Source organism: Furipterus horrens, unplaced genomic scaffold, assembly GCF_987537825.1.
Source record: "Furipterus horrens unplaced genomic scaffold, mFurHor1.1.pri manual_scaffold_10, whole genome shotgun sequence".
NCBI lineage: Eukaryota > Metazoa > Chordata > Mammalia > Chiroptera > Furipteridae > Furipterus > Furipterus horrens.
In genome coordinates, this window is record NW_028327180.1 from 31,683,634 (window position 1) to 31,697,627 (window position 13,994).

A 13,994-nucleotide genomic window follows, 5' to 3' on the forward strand; every position below is an offset into this window, starting at 1 on the left:
TTCCAAGCAAATAGAATAGGGAAAGGTACAAAGGTGAAACATGAAGAATGTATTCAAGAAACAGTGAGGAGCCAGTTTAGCAGAATCTGACAGCACGAATGAGACAGAGACATCAAGAAGATAAAGTGGTCAGATACGTTAGCAGCATAGTGAAGAGAGCCTTTCATGCTGAGCTAAGAGATTTTTACTTAATTTGATAAGCAATGGAAACCTATTGAAGATATTAAGCAAGGGAATAACATGACCCAAAGCTGCCCTTCAGCTAGAATAATCACTTGCTATAAATAAGGAATGCATTGAGGAGAGTGAAGCCAGAGGTGAAGAAGCCAGGCAGGAGATTACTATAATAATCACCCAGGTGGGAAATATATTAGCAATGGAAATGACGGATGATGTTAGGAATGGAGACTCTGCATGGTTTGGCAAGGTTACATTGCAAAAAGGTTGCCTGGAGCTACCAGTACATAGGAGGAGTATATTACCACTTTCCTTACTGCCTCCTTTGTTATGAGTTTGAAAAACAAGCAAGTTATTTTAAGATTTGTTTGATTACTAAATTCCCTGTGAACACTGTATCTAATTAAGATTTCGGATTTACAGTTATAAGATGAATTTTCAGCTGTAATTTATTTTGGCATTTGAAACAACTTTTCTGTGTGTTTTCCTTGATAGATATGGCAGTGCGGTGGCAAATTACTGTTTGTTCCCTGTTCTCGCGTGGGACATATCTACCGTCTTGAGGGCTGGCAAGGGAACCCTCCACCCATTTATGTTGGGTCTTCTCCAACTCTGAAGGTAAGTCTTTCGGTTGGAAATGGAGATGGCTAGGGAACTAACATTTATGTACCACATGCTGTGGTAGGTAGTCAAGTAAATGTCAGCTCACTGAAAGGGAGAAAATCTCGTAAGCCATCACACAGGTCTTCACAAAATATCTTATTGTTCTTTGAGATTATTTATTGTATCCCACTCAGATTAAGGTGTCTATATTGAATGTTCTCCATGAAGACATCACAGATAAATTTAAAAAGAACTGACTCTGTAAGAAAGTAGTGGAAAGGAAAATACCAGCTGCTATTAGTCACAAATGAGTAAAATATCATTTTTTGACACATATATTTGTATTTATTTTAAATACAATAATATGACAAACAGCCATATCCTGCAAGGCTTAATTTCACAGCAACATGGGCTATAGACATCTTCCCAAAATGTACTGTGATGGATGGTGAATTGTTTTTTGTTTTGTTTTGTTTTTGTTTTAAAAAATAAATCGTATTGAGTTTTTGTAGTAAACAAAAGCAGATTTTGAACAGTGCTTGCAAAAGATTCATGTCTTTTGTTCCTCAGACCAGGGACAAACCAGGGAAGCTTTATATAGAGGCCAGGTGTCTACTGCTAGGAGGCCACTGGCCCTTATCCTTGACAGCACAACTTTGAAGTGTCTGGGGAGCTGCCGCCCTACGTTCTAAGAGCCTCTATAACTCTGTGCCCTTCATTTTCTGGAGTCCTTCACCAAGTCGAAGACAGAAGGAAGATCATTATTGTCTGCAGATGCAACTTGGGAAAGTTCCCAAAAAGGGAATAGGAAATGGAGGCAGAGATAGCTAGGCTTTAAGAACAAACACAGAACTTTCTAACTGACCAAACTGTCTTAGACTTGGTGAAATAGAGCCCCAGCTACAACAGAGGCTGAGATTAAAATATCCCCAATGAAACAAAGATGCACCAAATTAACAGCAGCCCTGACTGCCATAGCAGGAAGGGAAACTGACCTTGGATCCACAATCATAAAGAACTGATGAAAAGTCAGATTGATTCAAGAAGGTATATGCTGCAAGTAAAAGGAAAAGAAAAAGGAAATACTCACCCACTCTAAAAATTAAATGTAGGTCTCATAAAAACTACCCAATAAATGTCATGTTCAGCATACTCTTGTGACTGCCTCAAATGTGCCAGGGACTTTCTTTTCTCCAATTTTAGCACCATGCACCTTAACCACCAGGGTGCCAGTGGCCTGTGTCAACTTCTCCCGTCCATTTGTCTTCCCTGAGCTTCAGACCATAATCAATTGTCTTCTAAAATTATCCTCTTAGATATTTCAATTTCAACATAGTCAAACTTTTAAACTTTTCCTCAAAAGCGATTCCTTGTCCTATATTCTCTACTTACCCATGAATGCAACTTAGGGGGCATGTTAGGGTTGTCTAACTCGCCTTTCACCTTCCCAAGCCATGACAAATCTACCTCATACATATCTCTTAAATCCATTCCTTACTATGCTTAGTGCAGGTCTTCCAATCTCTCGCGTGGATATTGAACAGCCTCCCACATAGCTCTCTGCCATCAGCTTCAATGTTCTTCAGTCCATCCTCTACCTGCCACCAGTGTTATTCCCTCGAAAATTAAATCTGATGTCTGTTGCCTGCTTAAAACCTTTTGATGCCTCTCATATAAGATAACAATAGTATTAACAAGAGCTAACACTTTTTGACTGCCTACTAGGTAGTAGACACAAATCTAAATGCTTTCCATAATTTTTTAAATTTACACAACACACCGTAAGATAAAGACTATGACTATTCTCACCTTAAAATGAGGAAAGAGAAGCAAGTTTTCTCTCTGAACCCTGCATTCCACTTATGATAAACTACTTGGAGGACTCCAAATGCACCATGATTTGTCACACTTCATTTGCATTTCTGCTTGCCCTCAATACAATTCTTACTTAATTAACCACTCTTTCCAGATTGAGCCATCCAGCATCCCTCCATGATCCCCCTCCGGCCCTGTCCACCCCAAACAAATATTCCTTCTCTTCATTGCTATGACACTATGCATGTATACTAATTCTTCACATTTGTTAGCATCTAGAAGACATGGACTGTGTCTAATTTTGGGTGGATTTGCAAGGATTCAAAATACTTAGCTATAATATTTCATGCTTTTTTTAGGATACCGCTGCTTAAAACTTTGTTGAAGCCGCTGGCTTTTGCAAGAGCATGCTCGCCTTTTGATAGTTATCTTTAGTCTAGAAAAAAAATGTAATAGGAATGCTAGGTTTTCCTACTCCTGGTGTGAAAAAGCGGTCAGCTACTAAGCATGATGGGCCAGATCCAGCCCTTTTTAGTAAATCAAGTTGTATTGGAGCACAGCCCACACCCATTTGTTTATACATTGTCTGTGGCTACTTTTTTCCAGCAGAGTTGAGTAGCTGTAACAGAAGCTGTATGCCCACTAAGCCAAAAATACTTACACTCTGGCCCTTTATCCACAAAGTTTGCTTAAGCATGACAGAGAAGACCAAGGGACTAGATTGAGTATGTACTAAATCTGTCACTTATATTTGTGCCTACATGCAGCATTTGGTAAAACCTTACAAGTTAAATCTTTGTCAATTATCACAATGTCAACTGATTTGCGCCAGCTGGGGAAAATGTCCAGTTAATTCTGGGTTATGGTAAAATGGTCCTATTATAGTTTAAAGAAAACCAATAAAGCCACTTACAAAAATGTGTTTTATTAAACAGAGCTGTTGTTTTTCATAATGGTTACTGAAATTTAATTTTCCCCTGCATATGCTAGTGGTATGGAGATAATTCTGGGAGGAATACCAGTGTCTAGTGCGCCTCTCATAAACCCTTTCTAGGTATAAGTTTCTTCCTTTAGAAGCACGATAGAATTTATTTTCTCAAACTAGATATGCTCTTGCAGCCAAGAGTCTGTGTCCATCACTTTAGCTGAACATGTGTGATGATTTTATCCTTGGCAGTTCCCGTATTAGAATCATTAGCTCAGTTGCATTTGTTCTTTAATTAAATATTAGGTCTTACTGAAATAAGTTTGTTTTATGTTAGTCATATTTCATATGTCTAAGATCAGCTGTTTTTGACATTACAAATATTTTAACTTGTCATATTATATTAATTTTCTTTTTTACAGAATTATGTTAGAGTCGTAGAGGTTTGGTGGGATGAGTATAAAGACTACTTCTATGCCAGTCGTCCTGAATCAAAGGCGTTGGCGTATGGGGATATCTCTGAGCTAAAAAAATTTCGAGAAGATCATAACTGCAAGAGTTTCAAATGGTTCATGGAAGAAATCGCTTATGATATCACCTCACATTACCCTTTGCCACCCAAAAATGTTGAGTGGGGAGAAGTAAGTATCAGTGATATCCAGATCTCAAAGTGTGTGTGTTTGTAGACTGAAGTTGGGAGAAGGCAGAGACAAATGAAAATGAATGAAAGAGAAGAATTCTTGGGGGAAAGTTTGGGTAAAAACTGATAACTTCCTCCTCCTCTCTACCAGGCAGTTAAAACTACCCTGACTACCTGACCACGTGTCCCCGCCTCTCAGTCTTTGCACATCTGGCTTTCTGGTTGGGAAGGAACACTGTCCATTCCCTCCAGCTCCTGCCACTTCTCTGCTCCTCAGTCAGACTCCCTTTCTTAGCTAATTCCAGCTTATCCTTCTGCTTTCAATGTGGAGATCACCAATACTGAAAAGACTTTCTCATTCTTTCCCACTCCATGAAAAAGACTCAGTCCTGTGATTTTTTCCATGAGTTTTCCTAACATAGAACTGCCTCTCTCTCAGCCAGTCCGTAAGTCCTTGTTCACCATTGCGTCCCAATGAACTAATGCAGAGACCACCATATATAATAGGCACTCAGACAATGCTGCCAAGTGAAGGAATCAATTAATGGTAACCGAAAATAATTAAAATCAAAGACAATGATCTGTGTTGTCCTTTCTTGGTTTCTTCAAACTTATCTTTGTAAGTAAGTGGGTGCATTTCTCATTCACTCACCCTTGCAGATGCTACCTCATAACTATATTAAACATGCCATGAAATGAAATTTCAAGTCTACATGCTTTTGCTTAATTATGTGTCCAACAAATATTGGTTGAGGGCCTACTATGTGCCAGTCACTCCTTTAGACAGAAAACAAGACAAATAAGATCCTTTTCCTCGGGGAATTTGCATGCTAGTAGATAAGACAAAAACAAAAAACAACGAGAAAAGAAGATAATGGTAGATGGAGTTAAGGGCTGTAAAGGCAGTAAGCCGGTGAGGTTCAAGAGGACATAGGGACAGGGTGGGGAGGCTTCTCTGAGGAGGTGACATTTAATCTGAGATCTGAATAATGAAGGGCCAGGAAATCAGAGAGCTAGGAGAGTGTTCCAGATAAAGAAAATGGTCAGTTTGAAGACTCTGAGTCAGGAAATGCTTTGCATGTTTGACCAGCAGAAAGGAGATTAAATAAGGCAAAGTGGCGGACAGGTGAGGAGGGAGGCCTGTTATCCTGTTGGTGTTCTGGATTTGTGAATGGCCCAGGTGGAGCTGTCAAGTAGATGTTAAGCTGTGTATTGATAATACTGAAACCCAGGACACAGGCCAAATACACATCTAAGGATGTGTGTTTGGAGCCATCAGCATGTGGATTGTTTCATGGGACTGAATGAGAAAAATATAGATAGGAAAAAGAAGACAGGATCCATGCCTAAGGAACTCCAACATCTCGAGTTTGGGAATAGGAGCCAAAAAAGACACTGCCACTCTCTCAACCTCTTGTTTTCGTGCCTTTTTTCCTATATACTTATTTCACCTCTGTGTGCAATTACAGCAAATTATGTTTAAGTCCCAACTAGACCATAGCCCCTGGCAGTTCAGACCCCACTTTGGTAATCTTTTAATCTCAGAGAACCTATTTAGTATAGTTACCTTATGTGTAAGAGAAAGAAACTCAGTGATCTTGTCCAATCTCATGGCTTTAATACCATCTATGTGCAGATAACTCCAGTTTCTACCTTCAACTTGAATCCCTCTCCTGGTGCTCAGACAAGTATATCCAACTGCCTACTTGGCATCTCCACTTGAACATCTGATAGACATTTCTAACTCACCGCATCCAGTGCGGACCTCCTGTCTCCCCTCCTCAGCCTATCTGTGCTGATTGCTTAGGCCAACGCTTTGCAGTCTTTCTTGAATCCTTTCCTTCTCTCTCACTTTACACTTAGATCCAGACTTTTACCCTTTTTTACTCTGGTCTAAGCCACCACATCTCACAGAGACTAAATTTGCCTTCTAAAATCCTGTTCTAAACACACCAGTCAAACTGATATTTTTTAAATGATACTGTTACTCTTCTGTTAGAAACTTGCAGTGACACCCCCTTGCCCTCAGAAAGAAGGCAAAGTCGTTTCTAGTGCCCTCCAGGGCTGGCGTATCCAGACCCTTCCTCTGGCCTCACCTGCTACACCTCTCCTCACTCACTGCAGCCCCACTGTCCTCACTTACTGCAGGAAGCCTTTGCTGCCTGTCCCCTCTGCCTGGAGTGCTTTCCCACTGCAGGTGTCACTAACTGGTACATATACCTCAAGTCTGCTCAGATGCCACCTTCTCAATGAGATCTACCCTGCTGGTCCCCCAAACACTCCTAGCGACACACCCCCTTAACTTGCTTTTCTTCTTTTCTGTTTCATGGCTCATGTCACTTTCTAACTAACATGTCTGTTCGGATTTTACCTCGGAGTCTGCCTTTCCTTCCCTAGAATATAAGTTCACTGGGGTGAGGATCTTTGTTTTTTGGTCACAGGTGTATCAGAGCCTACAACATACCTGACACAGTACTTGCTTAATATTTGATGAATAAATAAATGCATAAGTACATAAGCAAATGGAATTTTCTGTCCTCCCATTATAATCTCACTCTGAAGACATCTTCAGTTTAACCACGTCCCATTCTGGCCCCAACATGTTATACTTCACTTCCCCGTCTTCCCTGCACAGTTCAGAGTAAACCCCCACCAGCTGCTTCAGGGTTCCTCCAGGGGCCCGGCAGAGGCTCCTTCCTCCGCATGTTCATCCACCTGTCCGGACTGACGCTTACCCCTCGGCCTCCCTACAGACCTGAAGGTCCTGAGGACCATGACTTGCTTCTCTTTGTATCTTCTAAAGCTCTGATATTGTCCCAGGTGCTCTGTCAATATATACTGACTGAATGGATAAAACATTTTATCCAAATATGATAGTAATTTATAATTAAGATATATAATATTTCCAAAATGGAAAAAGGTTATTTTTATATAAAATGTGCATTCCTAAGATGGAAACCTGTGTTGGCTTTCCACATACATTAGCCAGTTGCCATAACTTTGTCCCTCTAGACTCCTGGAGACAGTTACCAAAAGTACTACGTAGGCATTTGGGAGTTACCTTACAAATTCAATTCTGGTCTAGACATCTAGGGCCAGTGTCTGTGACCACTGTGGTTAGGTAACTCTATTTGCTTCTCATTCACATGAATTAGAGATTGTACTTAATAGTACCTTTTAATTTTTTTTCCTGTGGTATTTTATCAAAATCTGTAGTTTGATGTCCTTTGTCGGAATGAGCCCATTCCAATGTTGACTTAAAGATGACTACTATGCTCTAAACGACTCCAAGTTGGACAGTACAATAATAACCTGGCATTTCACATACCCAGATTTCCACTCTGAACTGTAATATTTAACATGAAACTTAATAAAAACTAAACAGTTGTCTGTTTTTTGGTTCTTGATTTAATTTTTTAGATCAGAGGTTTTGAAACTGTTTACTGCATTGATAGCATGGGAAAGACAAATGGAGGCTTTGTGGAACTAGGACCCTGCCACCGAATGGGAGGGAATCAGGTAAATAATGTCCTTTCATATTGAAATTGCTTCTGCAGTGAGAACTGTCAGGCTTGTTAATAACAAGATTTCTTTTGCTTTTCAATTTGGGGATTTTGTTTGGAAAAGTAATAAGGTAAAACACTCTGTAAAAAAACTGACAATGCTAAAACTTTTTTGTTAAATGAGGGTATAACAGAAGTATTGCTTCTGACATAAGCAATCAGAATCTAGAATTTATGTCTAATATAAGAAATCAGACTGTATTCTTATGTGAAACTATAACTATGTAAGCCTAGCTCCCTAACAATTTTATTTGCAAATATTATTCTGTATTCCACATTTCTTCCCAATAACCTGCAATGTTACCACCAGTAATGCATATTCCTACTTCTGTATGTATTTTTCTTGCCTTTAATTTAGATTGTGAAACATCAGGTCTGTTTTCACTTTTCTATTTTCTCACATTGTTAGTGCATGATAAATATGTGTTAATGACCCATTCTATATCTAAAAGGCTAAAGAACATAATCCTTCAGGTGTTAATTAGTAGGGGTTTTTGCTAACATCAGAATGAATTTAATTCCTATCTTTGGATTTACAGTTCTGAACATACAAAATCTATAGAAAAATAAGATAGTTGTTTTGTTTAGTTGTTTTTGTATATCAGCAGAGAAGGTGCCTCTGTTATTTTTTATTTCTTTTTTTTTAAATAGCTTTTCCGAATCAACGAAGCTAATCAACTCATGCAATATGACCAGTGTTTGACAAAGGGGCCTGATGGATCAAAAATTATGATTACACACTGTAATCTAAATGAATTTAAGGAATGGCAGTACTTCAAGGTATTCTACATTTCAACTTATGAAATAATAATTGTATGCTATTTTACTTTAATAACACCTATCATGTGGAATTTAGGTGTATAAATCTTAAAACCAGCATTCAAATTAACTTGCATTTCCTTCTCATTTAGGTTTTTTTTTTTTTTTTTTTTTTTTTACTGGAGCACTAGTGACGCATTGTTCTATAAAAGCATCGCTTTTACTCTCTGGTGCGGTATTGTCGTGTAATGATGTCACAAGATGTCCACGAAGACCCACTAATTTCAGTAACCCTGGAAAATCAGTGTCTTGTGAGAATAAATAGATGTGAACACAGAAAATATTGTGTTTATTTCACGTTGTCCAGCAGGTGGAGTTAGAGACAGACAAATAACACTTGAAAATCTAGACCGTCACAACTTCCTTATTGTTATTCGCTAAATACAATAGTTAGATAAATGTTGCCTGTTTCTTGCTTTAAAGGTTCCTGAGAAGGAACATTTTTTCTGTTTTAGCTGTGAATATTCAGAGTCCTATGCCAAGTTGAGAATTCCAACATATTAATGGACTTATATATTTTATAATTTTCAGCTGGACTTGACTAAATAAGTTTATTGTAAAACGTAAAGGTGAGAAAGCTGCCCCAAACTGAAAGAACCTGGCTACCCCCAATCTTATTTACCCACTTAATATTTTTATCATACCCTATCTGTCATGCAAGCACTTGCTTGCTGTGTAGGTGTGTTATGACCCAGCTTAATATTCCCAGTCATCATCATTCATAGATAACTGCTGTGAAGAGATTTGTGTCCATTGCTGATTCTTTTAAAATAAAAAGTTAGGAAAAAATGTGCAAAGGTTTGTGTCCGTTGCTGATTTTTTAAAATAACAAGTTAGGAAAAAGAAAATCAACATAAATCCTGAAGAACAGTGTTTATTTCCACACAAAATGAGTAATAGCAATAAGTGGTAGATGTCAATGAGAACAATATTAGTAAAGTACTAAAAGAAGGCAAAAAGACCAGAAACTACCACTGAGAAAAGATTAAAAATGGAATGTATATATTTTAGATATTTTAAAGGGCATAGCATTGAATATACATTTATGCATCAAACATTACTAAATATACAGGGGTGGGCAAAAGTAGATTTACAGTTGTGAGTATGTGAAACATAGAGCTTATTCTTGTATTAATTATTGTATTGTCTTCTTCTTATTGATGTTATTTCATATCCTTACTCATGATTTATCTTTTAGGTAATGATGGCTGCTAATTTAACCAACGACCAATGAAAGTGGATACTTAAACCTACTTTTGCCTGCCCCTGTATGCTGGGGCCTGATGATGTAGTGACTTCAAACAATAGCTAAAGCACATCATGCTGCAATAGCAGGGAAGGAAAAAAAATACAGAAATAAAAATAAACACAATGCCATAGGACAGCAGAAGGGACATTAATAGTAGTAATTATTTCTGATGAGTTTTATATAGGAAGTATCATTGAGGTATAAAAAGACTTTTTATGGAGGATAAATTTTAAAAATGGGTGAGCAAAGGCATGGCATGAAAGTGTATAGGAAAATTCTAGGAATCACATTTAGTTTAGTATCCCTAAATTGTACTCCATGTGAAAGAACATTGAACTTCATTTTGTAAGTTTTGGAGAATAGTTGACTGTTATTTGAGGAATGCAGTGATAGGAAACAAAGGATACTTTTAGGAAAATAATTCTGGAAACATTGTGAAGTATGAACTCTAAAGCTTCATCAGGAGTTCTCAAAAGCTCTGGTCTCTGGATTCTGTGGATACTCTTAAAAATTATTGTGACACTCCTTACACAGATTGTGTTTATGTAGATTATAGGTAACAATATATATCCTATATTAGAAATTAAATCTGAGGTCACAAGATTTATTAATTTATAATTTATCTAAAACTAATACTATCCCTATTACTTAATATAAATAACACTTTTAATGAATAATAACTTTTTCCAAAAATAGTAAGAAGAATGGCATTGTTTTATAGTTTTGCAAATCCCTCTAATGTCTGGTTTAATAGAAAGCAGCTGAATTTCATACTGCTTCTACATTCAGTTGATATGATATATTGTTTTAGTTGAAGTATTTGAGGAAAACCCAGCCTCACAGACACATGCAGTTGGAAAAGAGAGGAGTAATTTAATAGACTTTTCAGATAATTATGGCTATCCTTTGATGCTACACAAGTCGATAAGTGATAGTTTCTTAAAAGTTATTTGCAGTGTAGAATCCGAAACCATGTAAGTGAACATTCTCTCCTATGTTACATTAAAATCCATTGGTAAGGGGGTGGGTTGGGTGGGGGAGAGAAATTGGGGGAAAAGGGGACAACTGTAATTGAAAAACCAAAATAAAAAAAAATAAGAAGAAGAAGAAGAAATTAAAAAAAAAAAAAAAATCCATTGGTATGTCGTACACTTTGAATGGCTCTTTTATCCATATCAGTTTTTGTAATATCATGCATTGTTCATTTGGAAAATTGGTCCTTTAAGTTATGACCTTCCAAATGTTGACATTTTCATTGTACAATGTCAAAAAATATAAGGAACCTATCAAGTTCATGGTGGTAGATAGAAGTTTTCAAAGATTCTTAATTTGTGCTTGAAAACTCAAATTATAAAATGTTAACAAATACCGTCAGATTTGTGGATTTGTCTTTTGTGGTTTTTTTGTTTTTTGTTTTTTCCTTGAAGGGGCAGGCTCACTTCATTTTCAAGAAAATGTCTACAAAGTCCCAAGTTTGAATGATCGTAATTTGTCTACAAGTTGACCTTTCAAGTCAAAATGGCATACTACAAAAAAAGCAGCTAGTTGAACCCTGAAGTCAAATAATTGCAGATGTACACTTTCCCTCAAGATCACCATGATACTTCACTATAAAGAAGTGTTTTGTGCATATTTCCCATTTCATCTTACGAAATATTTTAAGCAAATACTCAAGGGTCAAGATTTAATAAAACTAGTAACTTCTTTGCTTCATCAAGGACATTCTTAAGTGAAAATGCCATTTTCTTTCCTAACTGCATGTGTAGCTATGAAAAATGTGACTACTAGCACAGTTTTGTGTCACTACTTAATTTATGCTGAAGCACTAGCACTTTTACCCACCATTGCTTTTGCACCATCAGTATAAATGTCAATACAATGAAAAAGACAAACGGGATCTTCGTATTATTATGAAAATAGTTTTCACCCTACAGACACAATCTTAGATAGTCTTTAGTACCACAGTCTGAGAAGCCCTGAACTATGTGAAGATGAGTCTAAACTAAAGCATGTGCAGTGAGGATAGGAAAGGATGCATACCAGAGACCTTGCAAATACAGGAAGGAAGGAAAGGGAGGGAGAGAGAGAGAGGGAGGGAAAGTGCAACATGAATACCTCTATCCTGAAGACTGAAAAGCTGGTGTTGTCAGTAGTCAGAATAGGAACTAGAGAAATACGTTTGGAGAGGAATATAATGAATTTCGATTTGTATACAGCAGTATATTGTGACTTACAAGGACTTGTATAGCAATAAAAACACTTAGAAGACTGACAATTGAGAAATACAAAGTTGGATGTATGTTTGGTTGGTCGAAGCCTGTCCATTTTGCTTGAATTATCATCTCTTTTAATTTTTGTATTTTTCAAGTACAGGTGTCATTCAATCTTATATTCAGTTGTACAACATAGTGGTTAGACATTTATATAACTTATGAGTGATCCCCCAATAAGTCTAGTACACACCTGGCACCATACATAGTTATTATAGTTATTACAGTATTATTGACTATATTTTCTACATCTCCATGACTATTTTGTAATGGAACAGAATGGATCCCAGAAATATGCTCACATCTATTTGGGTAATTAATCTATGACAGCAGAGACAAGAATATAAAATGGAGTAAAGATAGTATCTTCAGTAAATGCTGTTAGGAAAACTGGACAGATACATGGAAAAAATGAAACTAGATCACTTTCTTATACCATATATAACAATAAACTTAAAATAGAAAATCTTAAATATAAGACTTGAAACCATAAAACCCCTAGAAGAAAACAGGCAATAAACTCCCTGATGTGCTCTTAGTAGTATTTTTTTGGACATGTCTCCTTGGGCAAGGGAAACAAAAGAAAAAATAAACAAAAAGGACTACATCAAACTAAAAAGTGTTTGCACGGCAAAAGAAACCATCAACAAAATGAAAAGACAGCCTACTGATTTGAATTAACTTCGTATGAAAGCCAAATAAAGACTTGTTCTTATCTCAGTGACATCAAAAAAGTACAAATTTAAAACTTTTTCCTGTGTTTTCCAGAACCTGCACAGATTTACTCACATTCCTTCAGGAAAGTGCTTAGACCGCTCCGATGTCCTGCATCAAGTGTTCCTCTCCAGTTGTGACTCCAGTAAAATGACTCAAAAGTGGGAAATGAATAACATCCATAGTGTTTAAAAAGAATACAAGAAACCGGTAACCTACCTACTGACACATAAATTCTCACAGGACTGAAAACCGCCTGAAATCTGCTGCAACTATTATTAACTCTGTACAGCTCCAAACCCAGAACCTCTGATCAGTTCAAAGGACATTGATAAACTGTGATTTTACAATAACATTATCATCTGCAGTTACTGTTTACAAAACTGCTTTTACCTTAAACTTTGTAGATGTTTACATCTTTTTGTTTTGTTTTGTTTTGTTTTTAGATGATGTTGGTAATTTGTACATTTAGCTCTGTTTAGAACAGAGTAAAAAGCATTGTTGTCTTCTTTGGGATTACACTCAGGGGTCTGAAAGGCAGTTTGATTTTTTTTTTTTTTTTAAACACACTTGAAAAAAGGTTGGAGTAACCAGACTTTCATATGTAACTTGGTAATTATCAACCTGTTTGTGTCTTTATTTAATTTTACATCGTTTTGAAGCACTGCCACAGGTTATTAGCCAAGGTGGCCTTCCTTCACAGTCATGCTGCTTTTTTGAAAGGTGAATTTCAACACATTTAGTGCCTCTTTCATTTCTCAGTATATATATCAAGAGCTTTCAATGAAATTTATAGGATGGTAATAATGGAATTGTCACCGGTATGAGAAATATTTTTACTACTCAGAAATGAATTTATGTACTACCATTTGCTCTGAAATCAATGTTGTATGGCTTGGAAAAAACGACAAAATGAAACATCCCAAGGCTCTTCCACAGGGATTGGAGATCATATGGCATTAAGTCCCTTCATTCCCAGTACCCTCTGTTGATACCAACTCCTAAGAGAGCAACAGGTTCTATCAACCAGAGAAAAATTGTCTGCTGCTATTTGGGTTTTACTTTTCCCCAATACCTGTTGTTATAGAAAACTATAAATAATTCTCAGTTTGAAATCTTGAAATGGGAGTAACAAAAACAGCAAAACGCTGTTGTAAACAAACACATCAGAAGTTCATTCTGATTGAGGTAAGAATTTCCAAGCCCTTGTTAGATAAAG

The 13,994-nt window shown here is 36.9% G+C and overlaps 1 protein-coding gene across 3 annotated transcripts in view; it reads left to right on the forward strand.

Moving 5' to 3' along the window:
* GALNT7 (polypeptide N-acetylgalactosaminyltransferase 7) overlaps positions 1 to 13,994 on the forward strand; it is a 139,254-nt gene extending 125,260 nt beyond the window's left edge. For all 3 annotated transcript variants that reach the window (XM_090288920.1, XM_090288919.1, XM_090288918.1), the window contains 5 exons: positions 673 to 795; positions 3,943 to 4,161; positions 7,581 to 7,679; positions 8,375 to 8,503; positions 12,830 to 13,994. In XM_090288920.1, the coding sequence (XP_090145046.1) occupies positions 673 to 795; positions 3,943 to 4,161; positions 7,581 to 7,679; positions 8,375 to 8,503; positions 12,830 to 12,967 (708 nt within the window). In that variant the 3' untranslated portion in view covers positions 12,968 to 13,994. The remainder of the gene's footprint in view (positions 1 to 672; positions 796 to 3,942; positions 4,162 to 7,580; positions 7,680 to 8,374; positions 8,504 to 12,829) is intronic.